The sequence below is a fragment of the Leptodactylus fuscus genome, chromosome 1 (assembly GCF_031893055.1).
Source record: "Leptodactylus fuscus isolate aLepFus1 chromosome 1, aLepFus1.hap2, whole genome shotgun sequence".
Taxonomy (NCBI): domain Eukaryota; kingdom Metazoa; phylum Chordata; class Amphibia; order Anura; family Leptodactylidae; genus Leptodactylus; species Leptodactylus fuscus.
This window is the reverse complement of record NC_134265.1, coordinates 270561366-270587188: the sequence shown is the minus strand read 5'-3', so window position 1 is coordinate 270587188 and position 25823 is coordinate 270561366. Positions and strand designations below refer to the sequence as shown.

Below are 25823 nucleotides of genomic sequence, written 5' to 3'. Positions count from 1 at the left end.
GTGCAGCTTAGCACCAATTCAAGTGAATGGAAGTTAATCTAAAGAAAACTGGTGTGGCCACTAACTACACAGAGAAGAGACCTGTCTGATGCCTGCTCCATTTTCTGTGCATCAGCGGCTGAGAACACCTGATCAGTTGGGAAGTCAGCTGCCGTTCACACTAGTGTAGGCTTATGCGATGTTCTGGTCAGTTAGAGGACCAGAATAACAGAAAGGCAGACCACTGTTCTAGCGATTACACATGGAGCCTGGCAGACCTCATTGACTATAAATGAGTCCATAGGGTGTCCGTCGTTTTAAAACTAAAAATGGTTGTGGTAGAGAGTCCTTTGTGCTGGAACTTGTCGCAATATTAGTCTGAAATTGGTGGATGAAATAGTCTCCAGTGGAGACTCCGCTGCAGATGTGAACTAAGCCTTCGGTGTACATTCCCATACTCGCGACTGCCAGGGTTTTTCAGAGTTAGATATAACGTGGAAACGGATAAATCAAAATTTATAGCAACTAGACCAGTAACTGGTAAGTCAACTTATCAGGGTAAAGGTATTAAATAATTGCCACTATCAGCATTACATAGAAGTGGTAAACATAACAGTATTGGAAGAAACAGCTCAGTAGGTATTTAACAGCCTTATCCAAGATACCTGCTTTCCCAGTAACCTGCAGGTATCATGCCAAGTAACCTAATCTGTATGAAAAGTAAAAAAAAAAATAAAAATGAATCCTGTCTTGTGTCAGAAAGAGGAGCGGAAGAAAATACTAAGTAATTATATGCAGGTAAACAGCTGCCGTATCTCCACAGGAGCCCTCTAAACAAATCTGAATGTGGAATAATACACAGGCAAGCACACTGATTTGCCTTCCCACGCATGCTTGCAAACCGCTGTTACAAGTCATCACTTCTCAGTTTGCAGTCCCTCAAAGTGCATCCAACGCTGAACCCAGACTAGAAATTAGACGTCAATTTTCACCTTTCAGGCGCAGCTGGGGAGGATCAACTGGGGGCTAATTTGTCCAGGATGACTAGAACCATGTTGGTGGCAAGCTGGAACAAAACGCACGCTTCATTCAATAAGACGACCAACTAAAAATAATTACATGATGAGCTCACCCAATCACAACATCTCATGACATGCCGCGCAAAAGCTAGCAGTAATACAGAGAGTCACAGTATACAGGGAATAAACTAGACGAATACAGTGTTGGCCAAAAGTATTGGCACCCCTGCAATTCTGTCACATAATACTCCTTTCCTTCCAGAAAATGATTGCAAGCACAAACTCTTTGGTATTAATATCTTCATTTATTTTGCTTGCAATGAAAAAACACAAAAGAGAATGAAAAAAAAAAAGTCAAATCATTGATCATTTTACACAAAATGCCAAAAATGGTCCGGACAAAAGTATTGGCACCCTCAGCCTAATACTTGGTAGCACAACCTTTAGACAAAATAACTGCGAACAACCGCTTCCGGTAACCATCAATGAGTTTCTTACAATGCTCTGCTGGAATTTTAGACCATTCTTCTTTAGCAAACTGCTCCAGGTCCCTGAGATGTGAAGGGTGCCTTCTCTAAACTGCCATTTTGAGATCTCTCCACAGGTGTTCTATGGGATTCAGGTCTGGACTCATTGCTGGCCACTTTAGAAGTCTCCAGTGCTTTCTCTCAAACCATTTTCTAGTGCTTTTTGAAGTGTGTTTTGGGTCATTGTCCTGCTGGAAGACCCATGACCTCTGAGGGAGACCCAGCTTTCTCACACTGGGCCCTACATTATGCTGCAAAATTTGTTGGTAGTCTTCAGACTTCATAATGCCATGCACACAGTCAAGCAGTCCAGTGCCAGAGGCAGCAAAGCAACCCCAAAACATCAGGGAACCTCCGCCATGTTTGACTGTAGGGACTGTGTTCTTTTCTTTGAAGGCCTCGATTTTTTCCCCTGTAAACGCTATGTTGATGCCTTCTCCCAAAAAGCTCTACTTTTGTCTCATCTGACCAGAGAACATTCTTCCAAAGTGTTTTTGGTTTTCTCAAGTAAGTTTTGGCAAACTCCAGCCTGGCTTTTTTAAGTCTGGGTAAGAAGTGGGGTCTTCCTGGGTATCCTACCATACAGTCCCTTTTCATTCAGACGCCAACGGATAGTATGGGTTGACACCGTTGTACCCTCGGACTGCAGGGCAGCTTGAATTTGTTTGGATGTTAGTCGAGGTTATTTATCCACCATCCGCACAATCTTGCGTTGAAATCTCTCATCAATGTTTCTTTTCCATCCACATGCAGGGAGGTTAGCCACAGTGCCATGAGCTTTAAACTTCTTGATGACACTGCGCACGGTAGACACAGGAACATTCAGGTCTTTGGAGATGGACTTGTAGCCTTGAGATTGCTCATGCTTCCTCACAATTTTGCTACTCAAAACAGTTCTTTGGTCTTCTTTCTTTTCTCCATGCTCAATGTGGTACACACAAGGACACAGGACAGAGGTTGAGTCAACTTTAATTCATTTCAACTGGCTGCAAGTGTGATTTCGTCATTGCCACCACCTGTTAGGTGCCTCAGGTAAGTAACAGGTGCTGTTAATTACACAAATTAGAGAAGCATCACATGATTTTTCAAACAGTGCCAATACTTTTGTCCATCCCCTTTTTATGTTTGCTGTGGAATTATATCCAATTTAGCTTTTTGACAATTCTTTTTGTGGTTTTCCATTGAAGACAAATTAAATGAAGATAATGATACCAAAGAATTTTGTGATTGCAATCATTTTCTGGAAGAAAATGAGTATTATCTGACAGAATTGCAGGGGTGGCAATAATTTTGGCCAGCACTGTAGGAATAGAAGTCTAAGCTTTCTCACCCCCCAAAAAAGACTACATTAAATGGACACCAATACACCCATCATAAAAGCTTACAAAAAGGGCATCACTCATCTTTCCTATATCACAGAATGGACAATCACTGGAGTTATTCTCCTGTACAGTAGGCAGATTTTGCATTGCTATTCTATGTGGATGCTGTAATGGCAACCATGTCAGCGGTTACCCAGCTTTCCCAGAAAAAAAAACAAAAAAACAATAATGATATGGTAGATGACTCATCAACTGCAGCTGTCTTTAAAGGGGTTTTCCTACGTCACTGTTTCAGCAGTTTGCCTGTTGTCTCTTCTTCTCACATCCTGTATTTCTCCCCCCTCTCCTCCCACTTGCTGAATGGGAAACTGAAGTATCACAATACTTATGCAGATCAGATCATATGCACATGCTTGTAAAGAACTGACTCAGTGTTATCTTGTGTTTAGAGAGAGATAAGAGACTATGCTTAATCAGCAAACTGCAATTATTTGAACTCATTGTCCTGCAGCAGAGCAGTAGTGAGTGATGTCACGTGTCCTATCTCACAGGTCCGTGGTTATGGTAACGCTGTGTAAATGCTGGGAGGAAATAGCAAGAGTTGTCAAGATCTGTAAAGGATCAAAGCACCTAAATTCTATTCTGTGGCATGTGGGAGGGGCATAAAGGCCAGACTGAAAGCATTTTTTTTTTCTTTTAGTAACATGAAACCTCACAAACCAGATCTAGTTGTGTGCAATGCCTCCTGTTCATCGACATACCAGTTAACTTTGTCTACAGCAAGAAGACAATAGATGGTGGAATGGAAGTTTAGTCCCTTCAGCAATGAGTTCCACTTGTGTGTCAGATGCAATGATAGCATGATATTGGGCTGGAACCCTGGGCAAAGCCATGAAGAGGTATCCACAAGGGAATACTACACTGGTCCTACTTCAGGCATTAGGGTGTGGGGCAGTATAATGTATGGTAGCTGACCCCTCTAGTTTTTATTTCAAGTAGTCGTCACCTGGCCAAAATGTGCAACCGTGACCTTTAGCGTCTCCAGACTTGGCTCCTGTCAAGCACATCTGGGATGTCAGTCAGCAAATGCAAGCAAAGCTGCCAACAGCCCAAGTGAATTCAGCATGGCATAACATTCCTCAGACTACCATTATTAACCTCTATCATAGTATGACAAGGCATGGAAGTGTATGGTGCTCATACTCGACAAAAAAAAACAAAAAAACAAAAAACCACTCAAGATGTTCTGAATATTTTGTTACCATTTTTTATCATTTCCATATCATTAGCCTTTTAAGGAAGTAATGTAGTTAGTACCGTATATTATGATCGACGACATTTTTCATGTATAATGTTTTTATTAGCTTTTATTCATTTCATTTTTTTAGTGGTCAATGTTAAACCTCCCCCCAACAAATTTATCATAATTTTTTGAACTTTGTTTTTATGGAATACACTCATACACGTGGGTCATTACAATTACGGTGATGCCATATTAATTTTGGTTTTATGTTTTACCGCGTTAACTTTATAAAATGAACAATTTTCCTGGGGTCATTATATTCTGACGCCTATAACTTTTTTTTAACCATTTTGTTGACAGATGTCAGGGCTCTTTATTTGCAGGACAAGTTGTACTTTTTATTGGTACTCATGTTTGATATGTATGACTTTTTAATCACTTTTTATTTCTATTTTTTGGGGAAAGTGAGGTGACCAAAATGTGTTATTTTGTTAATTGAAGTTAATTAATTTTTTTATGGCATTCATCATACAAGATCAATAATGCTATTTTTGCACATGGGGATACCCAACATGTTTTGTTTTTTTTTCTTAGTTATGGGTTGTTTTATGTAAAAGGTGGATTTTTTTTCTAACTTATTTGTTTATTCTTTATTTTTAGTGTTCGCAATGGCCAATGGCTGGCTTTTGTCTGCCGAAAAAAAAAGAAAAAAGTTTTCTGTCCTGTTGAGAAGTGTATGGCATTATGAGCTGAATTTGGCCAATCACTGTGTGTCAAAATTAACTTTGTGTAACTTGATGTTGGGACTGTTCACATAAAAGATCCCATCATCGATCAATCTGCACCATCACAGCTACTAATTTTTCTGATGTGTTTGGCCAGCTTCTGTGTACCAAGTAAATCTTTTAAGAGGTAGTTTAATTACCAACTTGTATATATTAAGCATATAATTCTAAGACTGTAACGTTTTATCCAATAAGTCAACACTCATATACGCTAGGCCAGAAAATACAGGCCTCACATTCACATCAGACTACAGCCAGCATTTATACAGGATCAATGAGCAACAGGATTTATGTTTCTGCTTCACCATGCACAATAACTGAGTGCAGCATATGGTGGTTTCCTGTGTGTATAATCTGCTGCTGTGCCTGGTCTTACAAAACAAGTTCCATTTTCTCACCTGGCAACAGGCTCCAGAATGAACTCTGGGTTCACAGGCACTTGCACCCCCTTTTCCCAATCCTGCCGCCATGGATCAGCCAGCACATAATAGTCTTCTGGGTTGAGCTGGTGGGAGTCGTGCAGTTTCATGGCCGTGATCAGGTCTGTTCGGAACACCTGCATGACAGCATGGAGCGATTAACATTTTAATACATTCCATTACAATGCTGGCAGGATGAAGATGATCACCAGGGTGGACATTAACTGTAAAAGGCCTATCCCACTGGGCCAAATAATAGCTGCATGGGATTAAATATGACTCATCCAGTCAGCCGTATTGCTAGACACTGGAGAAAATGTTGTGAAATTAAATGAGAAAATAGAAAGACACAAAATAAGCCAATCACAACATTAAAGCCAAATGAATAAAACCGTATAAAAATCTAACTCCAGATAGGAACTCCAGAAATAAATGCCATCTATACATACACTGTTGAAAAATTCAGAAAGGAAGACATAGTTCATATAAATATTTCATTACATGGTTATGGTGCATATAATGTACCAAGATGAAATTTAAGAGTATATTTGATAAACGCATTACATAATAACAGTAAATGGCCTTCATTTTTGCACATTTACCGTTTAATGTTTTGGTGGAGTTGTATTTATTAGTGTTGTAATAGAATTGTACTTTAGTTTTTGTTTAAGTAATATAAAGCAAGGAAGATTAAGATTTCTGCATGAGGGGGCGTTCACACTTGCGCCCCTGTGCACCCTGTTTCAGTCCGCTGGGTCTCTGTCCTATTCCCCAGGGAAACCGGATAGGGGTCGGCTTCCCGGCGGTCAGATTTAAAAGCAAACCACCGGTATTCGTATGATGCCTCTCTGCGAGGAAACATTTTGTTTTTTTTTTAGGGGCAGGACACAAAGCCAACATGCAGGACTTTGTGTCCAGCCAAAAAAACGGTTTCCCCGCGGAGAGGCTGCATATGGACACAGGCGGTTTGCTTTTAAAACCCATTCAAATGAATAGGTTTTAAAACTGACTGCTGGGAAGCCGTCCCATATGCAGTTTCTCTGGGGAATAAGACTGAGACCCAGCGAGCGGGCATGGGCACAAGTGTGAACACCCCCTTACTTGCATCTCAGTCTGAGGTTCAACAGGTCTGAATACTACCAGAGCCAGCCAAAAAGGCCACTTCAACCTATAGGTCAATACATTGTGGCCTTAGAATGAACACAGACACCACCAGCTCTTATCACTGTACACAGTTATAGACTATCCACACAGTACCTCAGAGGGCTTCCGATCTTCATGTCTTGACATTCTGCTATGTCGAGACCTTGTCTGCTGAGACCAAGACGTAGACAGGCCTGTAAAACAAGCAATAAATTAGCAACGCAAACAAATCATCACAGTTCAATAGAAGATGTGTACAGAATTTGCAGACACCTTTGGTTTGTCCGTTTCTAAGGGTCTATCATGGGTAAATCACAATTTTTGTCAGTAAATGCACTATGACTGAAACATGTGAATAGGCCCAAATGACAACATGTCTACTAGTGACACGTGAAATTCGTGGACAAGTCATTATTTTAGGTGGCTGCTTTCACATTACATTATTGGAGTCACTTATGCACTGAGAGTGCCCCTCGAGGATGTGTTACAATACCTGAAAAGACATTACCATAGAGTGGTATTTACCTTCCATACTGAAAGCAAAAATGTACCGCAATTGGATGCAGCTGCATAGAATAGTGCAGTCTGCAAACATCCTGTGTGGTGAAAAAATGCAAACCCTGACAGATTCCACCTCAACAAAGGCTGTTTAGTCTCTGTTAAATGTGAATGTAGGTTTAAGGATACATTTATTGTATGCACTGGAAGCTTTCCTAGTACAGAAGGTAGACAAAGTATGTGTAAATGTGTTCTGATAGAAACCTTCATGATAAAGAGGCTCTGGTCAAACTGGACTATTGTATTGTATATAGTGAATATATTCTATTCACTGAGAAAAACTATGAATGAACATGTGACATAGAAATTATGTTTACTATAAAAAAGGAAAATAAAAAAACACATGATGATCAATTACATTACTATTTATAGAATGAGACTAAGCTCCTACATGCTCTGGAGAAGTAGTGACTCATTTGAGATTCTCAAGAAGTCCATGTTCTATAGAGAAAGCTTTCTAGTCAACACAGCTTCCTATTAAATACACGTTCAGTCCTTGCAAGTATCACAACCAGAGGTTACAAGTATATTAGGATGTCTCTGATAATCGTTGGTTCGGGCAGGTCATTGCTCTGGCTAGCCATTGCTCTCCGATTTTATTTTGAGACATAGGAAATGCCTAGTGTGGCAAACAGGAGCAGCGAGGGGAGTAACTGATACCTCTATTGTGGTTTTAACCCATTTTTTTCTACACTGGACAATCCCCTCATCCCCTTTCTGAAAATCTGAGAAGTTGACGCATTTCACTGTACATGTAGGGCGCCATGATGGTGTGGACTGTCATTGCGCTAGCCAGGTTTTTCACGGTTAGCACACTGACCCATACATTCTCTCTCAAAGTAGCCAAATAAACCGTTTTACTCCTCCTCCCCCCCCCCACACACAAAAAAAAAATTAGCAAAAAAAAAAAAATGATCAAGACATCAGATGTTCCCTAAAATGGTATAAAGACTGTAGGCACAGAAACATAAAAAATACAGGCTTTAGAAAAAAATAAAAAAAATTGTCAGAAAGTTTGTATTTTTGCAAAGGTGTTAAAACATTAAAACTGTATAAAATGCATTTTTGCTGTGACCATGGCGACTCGTTTTAACCACACAGTGGACTCTATATAAACAAAAACCCTAAATTCGCCAGTTATACACGGAAGACAGTTCTAGTAATGATTTCCCTGCTTAAATAGCCACAGGAAAAAAAAAAAAAAATCACTTCAAAAATAAGAGCAATATTTTTACTCCTCTGGAAAACATGCAGTGCTATCTCCTGCACTCCCACTGAAGTTAATGCGAGAATGAATGACTCTCCTCCAGCAGGGGGCACAACTACACACAGTCAGCGACTAAAGACAAGCTGAGGTAAAATGAACCCAGTTCTCAGGATTGGTGGGGGCCCCCAATGATCACCTATAGATAGAGGATAAATATTCTTTGAGGCATAACTATATTAAGCTGTAGAGGAGAGGGAAAACAACAAAATGTTGCACATCATTGTGAAAATATGACACGTGCCAAAATGCGTGACTTCATAACGCAAGATGACTTCATAAATTCCCCAAATAAGACAAAGCTCATATACATCAGATTTGTTGTGACTGTTCCATTTATCTGAATGTTACTTGAAAGAAATGTAAAATTAAGGAGGACTGGTCACCAGGCCTGACATATCATCCGAGAGATTAGGTCACCCTGAGCATTTCGGTGTTTTGTTTATCCAAATCTATTCAGCGGTACAAAGATAGTAACCTGCTAGTGTCTATACAAAATATGGTCTATTAAAGTGTAGAATTCCAGACGGTGAGAATTCGTTAAAAGACTAGCCCTGCCACAGAGCTGTCAATTTTTGAAAAAAAAGCAGACAGATGCGGCAAACCCAGCTGCATAACAAGATGGCCAATGTCAACTTTATCTGAGTTCTTAGGTTACAGATAGAGATGAATAGAATGGGGACGCAGAAAGAGGTTGTGCAGGATCCAAAAATAAAAATGAATGAAACTGACCTGCAGCATAGCCATGTGACCAACAGACATGATGTCACTTCCTGAGAAGAAGTAAGCAGCCATGCTTTCGAAGTCCTGCACAACCCCTTTCTGCTCCACCTTTCAGGTTTCCACTACTACAGTCTGTGACTCGGTTCAGGCCTGCTGCATTCAGCAAAATTTCTACACTCTGACCAGCACTCCATAGGAACTGAGCTTGGCAAGTTATATCATACAGTGTTACCGGCCACCAGGCGCCTATCAGATGAGGGATGGCATTGGGCTTTTCAGGCCTGCTGACAGACCTGCTACATCAAATTTGCTGTGTGTCAATGTACTATATTAACACTGACTATGACTGCAGACAAAGATGAAACGGAGACTAGAGCTGTGTGAACAGAGTGTAAGAAGAATCTGATAAGTAATACTCCACGGACACTTGAGGTTAAGGCTTGTGATGCAATGCAATGCTTTTCATTTCAGAGCTACTGTGCTGAAGAGGCTTTGGCCAAATTGGTTGAACTTCCAGATGTCTTCTGGGCAGTTACTTTTCATGTCAGCGCGGAGCAGCTCTGCTGGCTTTCTAGACATCTGTGGGCACTTTTCAAGACATTCTTTGTGCACTTACTCATCACAGTAAACATCTTCTATGGAATAAGGGATTATACTTGCTGTATTCCTGGCATGTCAAGTATGGCTTTCTTGCTGAACTGAAATATGACCTTAGCTCCATTCCTACTCATTTCACAGCACTGGTGAATGCTACTGTTCAGTGCTCTGCAAAAATGGACTCATGCTTGCAGTATGGTCACTGTGCTGCGTAATACATAACTGGAATTTCACATTACATTTATGGTGACAACAGCATCAGTGCCTGGTGACAATATCAGATTTCCTCTTTTTACATAAACCTCCTGTGTATACATCTACAGCAGCTTTTTCCCTCAAACTATATACTTAAAGGGGCTCTATCAGCAAAATCATGTTGATAGAGCCCCACGTATGCATGAGTAGCCTTTAAAAAGGCTATTCAGGCACCGTAAATGTTATATTAAACTACCCCCCCCCCCCCCCGTTTTAAAATTAAACCCTAAAACAGAATGTGATAAACTTACCCATCGTGCATGGTGGGCGGGCATTCAGGGTCTGCCGTCTTCTTCATCCACACCTCCTCTTCCTGCGATGTCCTCGGGTCCAGTCTTCCTCCGGCACTCGCAAACTGACATGGCTAAAAAAAATAAAAAATGGCCTGGGCGCATGCGCAGTAGCCGTAGTAGAAGCAGCATGCTACTGCGCATGCGCCCAGGCCTGTTTTTTTTTTTTTTTTTTTAGCAATGTCAGTTCGCGAGCGTCGGAGGAAGACGGGACCCGAGGACATCGCAGGAAGAGGAGACTTGGAAGAAGAAGACGGCGGACCCTGAATGCCTGACCCCCGTGCACGATGGGTAAGTTTATCACATTCTGTTTTAGGATTTAATTTTAAAACGGGGGGGGGGGGGGGGTAGTTTAATATAACATTTACGGTGCCTGAATAGCCTTTTTAAAGGCTATTCACGCATACGTGGGGCTCTATCAGCATGATTTTGCTGATAGAGCCCCTTTAAAAAAACAACACATGCATAAATGTATTTTTTTTTCCTTTCACTACTTCCACCATCTACAGTTCTTAGCATCTCTCAATAACCTCTGCTATACTAATTCCAGTGCAGTTGGAGTTTTTTTTTCTCTATGCCCCACCATTCCTGAGCAATCAGTGCTGTTAGTTTTGGGGCCTGATGCTATTTAGCCTCTGTATGTCAGGGAGTGGTCTCAAGCAGTAAAAGGAGAAGAATGATGATTCAGAGATTGACAGTGTGATTGTCTACGCCTGCCAGTACAGAGTGTAAATAGCACAATCTCTGGGATTGGGAAAGGTGGGGGCTAGACAAAAAAAAAAAAAGAAAGAAAAAATTACAGCTGTGCCAGAATGAATGGGTCAGCACCTTGTAAATGGTGCAAAGAGCTGGACGTGATGAAGATGGTGAAAGGTCGTCTTTAAAGTGCTGAAGGTTTCACCATTTGCCCTTTTCCTTCCTGTGTACTAGCAGATTTTACGTGTGCAATCAAAAAAAGAAAAAAAAACAAAAAAAAACATGACCCCCTCCCCCCCAAAAAAAAAAAAAATAAAGAAAGAAATACAAATTCACTCAATGCTCGCAAATAGCAAATTGACTCAAATGGTAACCAAAATTTGGCAAGCCATATAAATATGCTTTAAAGGAAGTCTTGTCAGCAGGGGAACAACTATGTAACTAGCCCCCATACCTTTCAGTAGAAAGTCTGCTGGGTACAGTCATTACTATTACTCTTTCACTATGTGCAAATGAGCATAAAGTGCTTTAGGGAGTTCGGGTTCCCCTGCTGACAGACCCCAACTCTTGTTTGTTTTGCTAGGCATTCTGCTAACTCATTAAACAGTCTAGCAAAGAGAAAAAAAAACGCACCACCAAATCGAAACAAGCAGGAAGAGAGCTAGGCCTGACATGAAGACTCTGGTCAGTATTGGTAGCTTCCCTTTAAATGCTTAGTAGATTCCCAGAACATCTGATTGATGGGCGTTCTGGGTGTAAGACCCGTACCGATCAGATAATGGATAGGCCATCAGTATAAAATGCCTGGGGAACTCATTATGTCATAGGATAATAGTGTGAAATGATTTACATCAGAGTTGTTGTGACTGTGTCTATCATCTGTGTGGGACTTGCAGGAATCCATGAGTAAGCTATGGAATTAACCTCATTCACAGACATGGAACAGATTTTGTGTCACAGAAATCTCTACAACAAATGTGTGTGTCAATATACTACCTTAGCACTAAGGCTATGGCCACATGTCACTTTCTGGGTGACACAGAGGTTATTAGTGGATGGCACTATAATGGTACATTGACATGTGACAGATTTATTGCAGACATTTCTAAATGGGGATGTTGTGGTGCAAGCACAAATTTCTGCACACTCCATTTATACTATAAGAGATTTCTGCCATCCATACAGCATCAAACACAGGAATACCAATAACAGAGCTCATGACACGCTCTACGTTTTAAAGGCCCCTTGTGAAACGTGATCCGAGTCATATGGTTTCAATGACATTTCTTGACAGCCCGTGATATAGATCAGCCAGAATTTCCAGTATACGGGAACGCAGCTGTAAACAACTGTCTGGTGTGAAAATGCTACACGGAGCCACAACTGGCGTGCCCCTATTCTGCATATATACCGTAACCTGTAATACTGCAAGTGTGTAATACACCTAACTCTGGGGCACAGCCATAAGCAGACATTGTGTGTAGGCACACAAAGGGAATATATTGGCAGAAAATGACCTCTAGACCAAGTTTGTGTGTTTTACATTTTCTATGTTAACATCTGTATTGAAAGAAATCCTAAAATCTTGAAGCTTTTCTCTAGGCTCTGGGTCCAATAATATGTTAATACTTGCTATTTTGTAGGAGATTTCTCGTCTGCCAGAACCTCATTATCAGCACAGGTAAAATTACAATGACGCTAGGTTCACACTAGTATTTGAGTTTCCGTTCTTTAGGTCTGTTTGGGGACGCCCACTGATCAAGAAAAAGTTGTTTGGGCAGTGCACGTTCCCTCGATTAATTTCAATGAGCGTTCCAGAGCTGGCTGAGCATTGAACTTTGGCCATCTCCAGCACATTCTTTAAAATGAATGGAGCATTACGAATGATGCCCCACCACCACTCCATTCCTCTCATTCTCCTGGGTCTGACTGCTCGGACCCCCACTGATCTGCAATATAACCCCTATCCTATAGATATGGATAACATGCTTTTGAGAAAAAACCTCTTAAAAGGACCTTTTACCTTTGACAAAACTAGTGTTTGGATGGTGCCATGTAATGTACTGTCTATAGTAACATCCATTCCCTGGGCGGTCAATGCTTTTACTGCTCTATAAGTGAAATGCTAATAATTTCATCTAGATATTACTACTGGCCGCACAGTAACAGAAAAACTAATGACTAGTAATTATATACATGAGAAATTAATCAGCGTTTCACTTATAGAGAACTGACAGCACCAGCGGGCCAAGAACCAGATGCAGCTATAGCTGTATCCAGTACATCGTATGGCACCACCCTTTATGGGGAGGGTGAAGACGTGATTGATTATTACCGTATATACTTGAGTATAAGCCGAATCTTTCAGCACAGTTTTTGTGTTGAAAAAGTCCCCCTCGGCTTATACTAGAGTCAGCAAAGGGGTTAATAGGAGCACTACAGATACCCTATATTCAGCCAGGCTGAATTCCAAGTGGGGGGGGGAAACCTCAGTCCTGAAGCTCAGGGAAGGGGCAGACAGACAACCAAAACACCCCCTCCCCTTCCCCAGCAACTACTGCACCCAAAAAATTTTTCCAGTAGCTGCTGCATTTCCCCCCCTCGGCTTATACTCGAGTCAATAAGTTTTCTCAGTTTTTTGTGATAAAATAAGGGGCCTCGGCTTATATTCAGGTCGGCTTATACTCGAGTATATAGGTACTTGTTTTTTTGTTACAGAGACACATTTTTACCTACAAAATTTGTAACAAGCAATAAAGTAAAAATAGATAGTGAAATCATTTTTTTAACACTGCTTTAGCTGTGTAGATTTTTTAGTTCTATTTTCAGTATAACCTTCTCTGCTCTGTTAACATTAGTAATATGCTTTACAGCAGGGGTCTTCAAACTTTTCAAAAAGGGGGCCAATTCACTCAAACCACTGGAGGGCCAAAATATAGTTTAATTAAAAAGTTAAGATTACATGCTCCCCACACACAGTATTATCTGTGCCTTAGTACCGCCCCACTATATTATATGGTCCTCAGTACGCCCCCCACATACAGTATTATCTATGCCTCAGTACACCCCCCATCCCACTGTATTATATGCTCCTCAGTACACCCCCCACTATATTATATGCTCCTCAGTACAACACATACAATCACACACACTCTATCATACTTACCCATGAAGAGCCGCCGCAAGTCCTCCTCCTCCAGACTGCGCGTGCAATGACGTCATCGCGCCTGTGACAGGGCAGAGGTCACTCTCTGCAGTCAGTGTAGGCCGCCCTACACTGATAGCTTTCGGTTGTATGTGTATTTGCACATACAACTGAAAGCAGCGACTCGCTCACTATAGGGGAATCGGATTCCCCGTTAGTGAGCGATCCAAGCAACGACGTGCGGACCACATGCAGTGGGCCGGATAAATGTCCTAGGCAGGCTGCAAGTGGCCCGCAGTTTGAGGACTCCTTCTTTACAGCAACAGTCGTTGGAAGCATGTCGCCCTATGTAAAAAGATGATGTACTGCCAACATAGCAGAACTGTATAGATGCTGAACGATTGTGGTTCTGACTAATCTTAATGTACATTGTATGCACTCACCCATGTAAAGGCTAATACAAATGAGCACTGACCAACATCGTCCTTCCAAAGCACCGGCCTGTGTAAGAGGGCCCTGACTTATGCTCTTGATTTTTTTAACCCATCAAAATGAACCCACATAAGAATCATTTCAAAAACACAAACACAGTAACAGTGGCCAGCTACGGAGTCAGACATGTCCGAGATATACTGTAGGTGACAAGTCGTCTTTTAGGAAATAATTGTATTCCCAATAATAAAAACGATTCTAGAACACCTTTTCATATAACTCTGTCACTCTGTTATTTGTGCTAGGAAACTATGAATAAAGAAGATGACAGGTCAGACGAGATGAAGAAAGATGACAGGTCTTCTTGAAGAAAGACCCACTGTCTGAATGGAGGGGGGAGTCCAGCATCCACATTGCTGCGCCTTTCAACTCTGGGACTGCAGACGAGAAGCAGAGGACAATGCTTAACCACTTCCAGAACTCCTACAGTGTTCTCATGATCATGGGTGTCCCAAGAGAATCAGACCCCCACAGATCAGACACAGGGAATAGGTGAAAAACTTTTCCGTGTGTGTTCTTTATTTTAAGTCATAGATCTATTTGTTTTGTCGTTAACATTTATGACTTATTTACTGTATAAACAATTCCATTACAACAAGAACATGTAGGATACAAAATGTCTTCGTATAAGATTCCCACAACAACAATCATTTTATATGGAGGGGCAAAACAGAAGTGTCACCCACTGAAAGTAATTGGCCAAATCATGTATATCAATAAAAGAGAAAAAAACAAATGTTTATCTACCAGTGTGTGAGCACTGCTGACACTGGATACGTCCTATAGTTCATAGTTTATCTGCATGGCTGCCCAAGTTTACAAAAAAAAAGTTGGATGGAAAAACCCCTTTAAATCCACACAAATAGCAAAGACAGATCAACCTATTTGGTCTCTTCTATTTGACGAAATCCATGACTGCAGGATGGACACCTGTGCCTAGCCACATGCTACTGTCAGGACTTCAGCCAAATCATGACAGGTGAGTAAACAAAGAGCACAACCATACTGCCAAAATAAGCAACTCTCTGTTCTTCTATATGTGACCCAACACTAATCCTTCACAAACTACAGTAGGAGCTTCGGAAAACATTGTTTAATCCAGTCCAGCTGTAATACAAGACACCATCAGCTACAATTACATAGTAAGGAGCAAGGATCCATGTTATTTTATCTACTATATGAATATTTGATGTATAGGTCTATGATGTGTATGTGTATATAAGTTTATACTGTGTTCTACTTTAAGTTATTAAAGGAACGCCTAAGCTAAAGTGAAAGGTAGAAGTAAACAGAAGATTATCTTTCCCTCACTGTTTGATTCAGGAACATACAGAACTGCTGCAGACTGACAAACAGTGCTGTGGAAATCCTGCAGAGGACACAGGGGTTAATCTCCTGCTGATCTGTTTCTTTTCTGGCACAGGAACATGTTTGTGGCTCCTTCAGTGGAGACCGGAAGAGACACTTGTGAATGTGATGGACGCAGGTTATCAGGATTTCAGCTAGTGGACCGTGTGATTCACTTATCACTTGGCATATTCCACTGTGTCTGGGCTTTTTTCTGGAGTGCAGGGTTTTCCTACAGAGGAGGCGGAGTGCCCCCATATAATTACATGGTTCTCTAGATGGGAACACCATCCACAAAACACAGGGGGTCAGCAGAATAGGAGTGGGGTGACCTTATCTACAAGGAAAATGGCACCACAAAGTCAGTGGCAATGCAATTCACTTACAGCCAGCAGTCTAAAGCCAACTGAAAGAGGCCAACCTCTTTAATGGGAGTCTGTCAGCAATATATTGGTTATAAACCTAACCGTTGCACCTTGTATAGATACAGTATCCAAACATGTCTCCGTTTTTCATCCTTGGAGCCCCATGTTCATGTAAACCACTTTGTCATATGAAAAGGAAGGGAAAACTGCTCAGGAATCTAGAGCCGAAAAAAACCTAAAAACATCCAGGCAAGCTATGGCAAGACCCCAAAGAATCCCCCTAAAAAAAATGAGACTCCACAGATGAATAAGGGCTCATTCCATACGGCAGGATTTTCAGTCCGGCCGTGTGCTGGCGGTTATATTAATAGACATAGACCTCCATAGATCTATTGACACAACTGTTATTTTTTTTTCTCAGATCATTCACGCTGACCATTACAACAAAACATGCTATTCCTTGGGCCATTTTCACAGATTCCCTCAATAGGCTCATGTGAATAAAGCATCAGTGAAGACAGACCTGAGGTGTGAAGGAGACCTAACCTATTTGGAAACCATACAAGCACCTCTACAGGGTACAGAGATTAGGTTTACAACCTGTTTACTGCCGAAAGACTTCCTTTAAACATGCAGAGATTTCAGTGTTACCCGAAGACTTGCTCTTCCATGCTAAATAGCTACTTATTTTTTCTTTCAGACAGATGTTCCTTTACTATAAAGAGATCTAAAAGTATTAACCAAGTACTTCAATTTAAAAATGCAATCCAAAACTAAGCCTTTAGGGCTGCGAGGGAATAGATATACTAGATATCCCCCCATCACTGTCCTATACATGCAGCTGACAGAACATGGCCACATTTTTTTAAATTCTTTTTTAGCAGTCTAACCCATATCAATACAGTGCTGGATAATAATTTGAGATTAAAATATACCATAGGGATCTTCTTTACCCATGTACATAAAGTTTCCTCTTTATAAAGAACTGTAGTTTCTTTATGGTAAAATGCAGATTACAAGGGGAGAAAAAAAAAAACCAACAAAAAACACAACTTACTGGCATTGTCATCAGAGTCTTCACTGCTGCTTGGCAGTCGTGTACGTTTCATGGTTTGTACAGGAGTACAACAGGTAACCTGTAAGAAAGACAAGCATGTCAATAGTCAGACGCACTTAGATACATGTGCCATATAGCTCTGTATGTGTAATACTCCAGCTGGGCTGCCACACAAAGTACAGAGATGTCTGTTTTCAGCTCTATACACTATGCTCAGAACAGCTGATCGGTGCCGGGGATAGGTGTTAGACTTCCACTGATCTCAATGACCTGTCCTAAGGATTCATTTTTGGTCTTGGATACCCAATTTAATAGAAGGAAAATGACTATGTGACTTTGGGTTGAACAAATACAAGCCAACATGCTCATTCATACAATAAAGAGAAAATAGCAGGGCTTTAAGATTATCGCAAAAAGCATGAATGCCTGAGAGTCAAACAATATTTCCCCATTTTAGGGTTTTTGGTTGGTGACAATAGGCAAAATGGTTGCGGGTTATCCACCACAAATTCACTGGACGCTAACCTGCAGCAGACTACAGTTACAGAACAGTGAAAGGGATTTAAAGAAAAAAAAAAAAAAAAAAAACACAGCTCACATCATGTCAAGTAGGTTGTCCATAGGCTTCCACCTCTGCAGTGGTAGGTGGTTTGGCTGCAGAGATTTTGGTGACAAATGCTTCTGAATGTATTTGGCTATTCTGCAATGTTTTCACTACGAGTGGTCAATGGATGAGTGAACAGATACATGTTGGCCTAGCACCACCACCAGCTGATTTACCATAGAGGTAATAACATGAAAGAACTACTGTAACAAAAAATGGACCTGGACAGAAACGGAACATCCTGAGGATCACTGTCCCAAAATGTCCATAATACAGGACTATTACTTTTAGCTTGATCCCTCCACCAAACAAACCGTGAAGTCTAGGCTGTGTCCGGGACCATAAGGGGCACTATATAGCAGGCTCGGCCCAGCATTTGCAAGGTTTTTATCTCTCTTGTGTTCATTTATGAAAGAAAAAACATGTTGCTGTGAAGATGCTAGAGATATCAATTGTATCAGGAAAGGATGGAAACAATGAATATCGGCTGCGAATATCAATATAGTCATTCTAATTGCCTCCCGAATGCAGATTTTTTTTCTTCAGTCCCCTAAAACATAGTCTAATATAAGGATTACTTTAGGAAGTAGCTCTACTATATCTATAATCACATTGTGATTTTACAGAGCCCTTTTTTCGTTTAATTATTGTTATTAAGGGTTATCAGAAAATAAGGGTGATATAGAAATAAAAAAGGTGAAGCAAGGGTAGAAAATTCACAACCAGTGAAGTAGCACATAGTCATACATACAAATGCTAAATGAGTGTACTGCAAGAGTGAATATAGGGCACAACCCTACCCTAAAATGCTACCACAAACCATCCATATACAACAGATGATCATGAGTATTTAGCAGGGGTTAACCGGTGAGCCCCTTTAAATGGCATAGTAAACACAATGACAACAGCAAGGTTCCCTCTTTTCGGGAAAACATCCTATCAACCCATGACTTTCATGAGCGTTTATTAACGTAATGACATATTTATTATAATAATGTTTACTTTTCCACTGTAAACCTGTTCAGACTATAAAACGTCAGCACTAGTACCTGCACAAGAGACCTATGTCATCTAACGCTGGCTTCACACCAGCGTCTGGTCTCCGTTATGAGGTTTCAGAAGAGGGAAACCTGTCAGACCGAGTCCGGCCGTGAGCGCTGTATGCTCTCCGCAGCTAAACTGTTTTTTTTTTTTTTTTAAACCAGACACAAAGTCCTGCATGTCCAACTCTGTGCCCGGTTAAAAAAAAACCAAAAAAAAAACCGGTTTCGCCACAGAGCGCTCACCGAAGCTCACTGCGGGTTTCCGTCTCCTACCCAGTTTCGTGCAGAAAACAGAAACCTGCAGAACAGAGGCCGGGACGCAGATGTGAACCCGGCCTAAGAAGATAATTTTATAACTCTAAGTTCACATAATGTAAAAAAAATATAAATAAATTACATGCTTTTTGGATGCTTTTACAGCTCAGACATCTACAGGGATATGAGTTTGTGTACATACAATTCCACCTAGACTAATTAATACGATTTTAAGTAATTATTTCAATTTATAATAATTGACTAGAGACTGCTAGAGCTGTCACTGACAGTAGAGAGGAGGGGCCAAAAAGTTCAGGACAATTCCTGAGCGTTCACAAAAACACTTATCTCACGATCATGCAACCTACAGACAGGTCACACATGCCTACAGTGCTGTCAGCAAGCTTTCAGGGGTCAAACTGCTGACACTAGGTTCACACCTGCGTTCAGCTGTCCGTTCTGTGGTTTCCGTCTTCTGCATGCCAGAAGACGGAAACCACAGACCGGGTCCGGCCGTGAGCGGTGGTGAGCGTTTTATGCTCTCCGCTGCGAAACCGGTTTTTTAAATCCGGACACAGAGTACTGTATGTCCGACTCTGTGTCCGGATTATAAAACCCAGTTTCGCGGCGGAGAGCATAAAACGCTCACCGCCGCTCACGGCCGGACAGCTTTCTCACCCATTCAAATGAATTGGTGAGAAAGACTCCTGCAGGTTTCTGTCTCCTGCTCTGTTTTATGCAGGAAACGGAAACCTGAAGTACGGAGTGCCGGCGCAGATGTGAACGAGCCCTGATATATTAACTTTAAGGCCAGGGCCCCATGTGACGTAAAAGCTGCGGTAAAAAACGTGACATTTTACAGTCAATGTACACCGTGGAAAAATATGCACAGCAGACACGCTGCCATTTACAAAACCGTTGCCGTTTTGGAAATCACAGCATGTCAATTATACCTACAGAAACCTTGGCGGTTTCCCTATAGGTATAACGGAAGCAGAAAGTCTTTCTGTGAAAAGTGCTGCAGGAAAAACTGCAATGCGTTGCTAGTACGATTTTTCCTGCAATGCTTTTTTGCCGCGGTTCGCTATGTGGGGCCTTAGCCTAAAGGTGTTTTCCCCATGAATACAACCATAGTTACATTTATAAACCAAACTTTTTTTGCAAACATAAATAATTAAAATATTTTGCAGAGTTTTACAGATTTTCTCTAACCACCTCAGTGGGGACAATCTTTTGTCTTGATCAGTTGCCATTCAGGAAGTTAATATTACTTGACACTTGTCAGAAACGCAGCCGTGACTTCCTTATTGTGGCCAGGTTATATCCTCATGCCTGTAGTGTCTCTGCCTGATAACCTGGCCACAATAAGGAAATCATGGCTGGGTTTCTGACAGACAGTCTTACAGACGGTAATGCTGTGCAATATTACTTTGGCATTACACACTACCGAGTGGGCATATTATAGAATGGCGTAGTCCTGGAATGATAATACTGTGGACGAATGTAGACAAGCCAGAAGTACCGTCTTATACGTGAGGGTGTACACGTAAATAGCAGTGCTGCCATGGGCACCTATATGTTTAGTAACACCCCAACATTTAATGTTATTGAAGGGAAAAAGCAGCAATAAAAGAATATGACACACACAATATATAGTACATAGGCATTCTGTAGCAGTTGAGGGCTGTGAATGCTTTTGTTTGGCACGCTTCTTCCTGGGGAGAAGCCGCAGTCATTTTCCTGCATTCACCTCATCTGTCCATGTGCAGGCAGTCTGTGAGGAGCATATGAGCAATGAAGGGGGAGGACATTGATGGAAGTCTCAAAATGGAAATTGCTTATGTTCTTCTTTAGAAATAATTCTTTATCTGCGTTTTCACATTGACAAGAAAACCATGTTGAGCCGCTGCTTGACTAAACTGACATGTTTTGCCTGTAGGGGCATTTGCATTTCTAATATAGCATGCAAAGTAGTTATCAGAAGCAGGCAGCATAAACCAGCAGTCGTAGGCGACAGGACTTTTGGTCTTTCCTCTTTTACATGAAATGTCCTCAGAAATGGACTGTCTCCAGAATACCTTTATAAATATGACTGTACCAACAGTATTAACCCCTTCCCGCCGCAAGCATTCTTCAATGTTTGTTTTTGACACCCCCCCCTTCCAAACCCCATAACTTTTATATTTTTCTACATATTATGTCTTAAATGTTTGTGGGACACAATTTTCTTCATGATGCTACCATTAATTATTCTGTACAATATACTGGGAAGCTGGGGAAAAAAAAAATCAGAATGGGATGTATTTAAAGAAAAAGTGCATTTGTGCGACTTTTACGGGCTTCGTTTTTACGGCATTCACTTTGCAGCCAAATGGACACGTCACCTGTATTCAAGGTTTCGGTACAATTCTGCGGATATCAAATTTATATAGTTTTTATTTACGTTTTAACCCCTTAACAAAAATCCAAAACTGCCAATTTTTTTTTTTTTTAATAAAGTCGCCATATTCTGACACCTGTAACTTTTCATACTTCCATGTACAGTGCAATGAGGTGTTTTTTTTTTCAGGGCCTGGTGTACTTTTTAGTTCTATCATTTTGGGGAAATCGCTATTGCTTTGATGACATTTATTCAAATTTTTAGCAGAGGCAAAACAGTGAAAAAACTACGGTTTGGCACTTTTATTTCTTTCCCGCTACGGCGTTTACCATATGGGAAAAATATTTTTATAGATTTGTAGACCGGGCATTTTCAGATACAGGGATACCTACCGTATTTTTCGGACTATAAGACGCACTTAGGTTTTGGAGGAGGAAAATAGGGGGGGAATTTTGAAGCAAAAAATGGTAAAATATTTAATATATGGGAGTTGTAGTTTTGCAACAGCTGCAAGGCCACATTATATTCTAGGGAAAGGAGGTGATTTAGAACTCAATTATTTCATTTTTTTTATTATATATTTTTAAAGCTTTTTTTATTTATTTATTTTTTAACTATTTTATTAGTTCATAGGGGGCTTGAACCTGCAGTCATTTGATTGCAAGTCCCATAGACGGCAATACAACTGTATTGCCGTCTATGGGACATTTTGTACATTACTATTACGGCTGGACATAGACTAGCCGCAATGGTAATATATCAGTGACAGGCCTGGGAGCCTTCACTAGGCTCCCGGCTGTCACCCGAACAGGTCGGCTTCTGTGATATCGCCACGCAGGAGCTGGCCTGCAACTTTACAGGTATGGGGGGGGGGGGCGCCAATACAGACCTGGCATCCGCTGTAATAGAAAGGCGGATGCTGGGGAGGGTTAGACGCCGGCACATGTGCCGGGGCCTGAGACATCGCTACGCTCCTGCCCTGCAGGAAGCCAGCAGCGGCAGGAGCGATGCTGCTATTTGGGGGGGGGGGGGGAATCGGAGGAGCGGAATAACAGCATTGCTCCTGCTGGCTTCCTGCCAGCACCCTTTGGGAAAAAAAGTGCGTCTTATAGTCCAAAAAATACTGTAATGTGTTTCACACTTTATATGTGTTCTAGGAAAAAAGAGGGGTGATTTGACCTTTTATTATATATATTATGTATTTATATTATTTTTTTTATTATTTAACCACTTCCGGACCGCCCATAGACTATATACGTCCGGATAGTGGTTGTCTAGTTCTGCCAGGACGTACCTGTACGTCCAAGCCAGAACACAGCAGCTGCACAAGATCGTTCAGCTGCTTTCACTAGGAGCCAGCTGTAACTTCAGCCGGAGCTCCCAGAGAGATAACAGGGAAGGTTTATTACCTGCTCTGCTATCTCGATCGCTGTGTATACAGCTGAGCGCTGTATACACGGCTATGGACGCAGCCATAAATCAGCTGCCCTCTGACCCGGCAGACACGTGATCTGCCGGGAGCAGTGTCCTGCCAGAGCTTCTGGGTCCTACAGGACTCAGATCAGCTCTGCATACTGTGTATAGCAGTGTGCAGGAGGTTGTATTCCTCCTGTAACCGAGATTAAATGTAGCAGCCTCAGTTATAGGAGAAATCAGCCTCAAGTACAAAAACAAAAGTGATCAGATGTCCCCAAAGGTCTCTTATCACCTTATGGGGACACAATCTGGGAAAAAAATAAAATAAAAATATAATAAAGTTTTAAAAAAATGTAAATAAAATAATAAAAAACAAATAAATAATAAATACGCTAATAAAACGCCGTTATTAAAGGTTATAGCCCCACCCCCGACGACACCATACAAAATAAAAATTACCGTAACGGAGAGGAAAAACTATATTATAAAGTTTTTCAGTGACACTCTGTGTTATTAAATAAAAAAAAATTATAAATTGAAAACCAGACACAATTTCCCTCCTATTTTGTTTATATTTTCCTGGATATAAAAAAAATTAAAACACATTTGAAAATAAAAATAACATAAAAATAAAGCCCTATGTGTCCCCGAAAAAAGACGCAAAAATTAGTTGACTAAGACATACGAGAAAAATTTTACAGACCTCAAAACCGCACATAGAAAATAAAGCTAAAATGTGTCTGGTCCTGGACCACAAATTGGCCCGGTACTGAAGTGGTTAAACAAAAAAAAAAAAAATTATGCATTTAATAAACCAGTAGGGGTCTTGAACTCCACGGGGTCTGATCACTAATGCAATGCATTCCAATGCTAATGCACAGGAATGCTTTGCAAAGAGAAAAAACAAACAAAAAAACCCAAAAAAAACAGCCAGGTAGACACCCAGGGGCTATGCTGGCCGCCCAGCTCCTGAGTAGCCGCCATGTTTAAACACCCGACTAGTACGGCGGATGTCAGGAAGGGGTTAAATACTCTCTGGGAAGAGATGGTTTCCTATATTGACTACACTGGCACCGATAGCCCATTTTTACCTAGTTTATGAACTCTTCAAATTTGGAGCTACACTATTTTTCATAAAACTGTAATATTCTAGCATAATGTCCTGCTAGGCTCACACTAGCGTTTCTCTGTTCGGGTTCATTGGGGGATCGCTAAAATATCAGTTACACACAGAGCTCGGCAGATCCTACTGACTTCAATGGAGTTCGTCGTTTTTAATCTGAAATTGGCCGAGGAAAAAAGTCAGTCAAGGACTTTTCCCTTCACCAATTTTCAGGCAACTCTGCGACACAGTTTCCAATGGAGATGTGATTGCAGCCTTATACCTGCCATCAGCCACGTTGGAGACTCTGTTGCAATGTCCACCTCAAATTGGAGGATGAAAAAGTCCTGGATGGAGGACTTTATCCTCCACCAGTTTCAGTCTTAAAACAAAAGAGTCAATAGGGTCCTATTTTAGAGGTCCGTCGAGCTGTTCTTCTGGTCCTCCGATGGACCAGAACATCAGATACACCAACACTAGTGGGAACTAGTGTTACTGTATATGAGTTTGGTTTTATTTTTTAAGGTGGGACAGGTTGTAGTGTTTCAAGACACTATATTGGTGTAGATGTATCATACTGACTTGTATTAACTATGTTTGGAAAAGAATATAAATGTAAGTTCTGCATCTAGTAATAGGCTCCGCTCCACTGATTCCTATGCTGTTGGACTTTTCTCTCTAACCCCCACCATGCCCGCACAAACAATGCTGTTAGTTTTGGTTAGTTTGGAACTCCAATCAGAGGCAGCCAGTGTCAGAGCTCAGAATCACATCCCTTGTCTGCTTCTACCAGACACCGCCCTCCTGACAGTACAGAGCGTAAATAGCACATCAGGCACCAAAAATAACTGCATTGATTGCTCAATAATGGTGGGATTAAAGAAAAAACTCCCAACTGTGTCAGAATCAGAGGAGCAGCACCTATTAATTGATGCAAAAAGCTGGATTTGTTGGAGATGGTGAAAGGTCTTTTTTTTTTTTTTTTAAATGAATGTGATTGAGCTGCAATATCAAGCACAGTCACTATAAAATGTATGGCACTGTGCTTAGTAAGTGGCAAAGAGGCCACATCAATCACGATCATAGTCCCAAATAACCCCTTTATGGACAATCTGCCAGGTACAAAATGCACCCCTCCAACAATACTAGTGTAGAGTAGGAGCCTTTAACAGAAGTAGAAATCACAATGTAACAACGCAATGAGGGCTTTGAGGTAAAAGATATTTGAGGTAGAAAAGTTTTCATAGGTTTCACTAGAACCAGCAAGAGTAATCCCTACATTATTTCAAAATACCCCTAGTGTGCCTGCTATCTGTGGTGATATGGATGGCGTTCTCCATATGTCTTTTTCCTCTGTGTGTATTCTTTATGTTAGTGGAGCAACTGAACAAGGGCTGAAGGGAAGGAGGTAGTGGGCGCAGCTATAAAATGCTAAAAACAATTGGTGAGGAGACATCTTGAGTGATAGGAGCTCCTAGTGGGACAGCGAGAGGTGAACCCCCGAATATATTGGCTTTTGTCCAGCACTATATATATATATACACACACATACAGTATATATACACACACACAGGTTGGAATTCTGCAAGTTGAGTTGGTTCCCTGACTTCAATTGTATATCCTACTTCAGAGCCTGAAAGTGTGTACAAACATTTTGCGGTTTACAATGTGAAGTTATCTGCATAATAAAGATAATACTTGCTAGATTATTTGGGCATTTATTATCTTTATATGTAGAAATCTAATAGAAGTTGTAATTTTGTTGTTTGGGTATATGACAGTATAGGGGAATGAGGC

The 25823-nt window shown here is 41.0% G+C and overlaps 1 protein-coding gene across 4 annotated transcripts in view; it reads right to left on the bottom strand.

Annotated features, from left to right (window-relative positions):
* The window catches only part of JADE1 (jade family PHD finger 1), a 60579-nt gene that overhangs the window by 16761 nt on the left and 17995 nt on the right, over positions 1–25823 (bottom strand). For all 4 annotated transcript variants that reach the window (XM_075287497.1, XM_075287526.1, XM_075287516.1 and 1 more), the window contains exons 2-4: positions 17227–17305; positions 6552–6631; positions 5274–5431 (exon numbers count right to left, since the gene is read on the bottom strand). In XM_075287497.1, the coding sequence (XP_075143598.1) occupies positions 5274–5431; positions 6552–6631; positions 17227–17278 (290 nt within the window). In that variant the 5' untranslated portion in view covers positions 17279–17305. The remainder of the gene's footprint in view (positions 1–5273; positions 5432–6551; positions 6632–17226; positions 17306–25823) is intronic.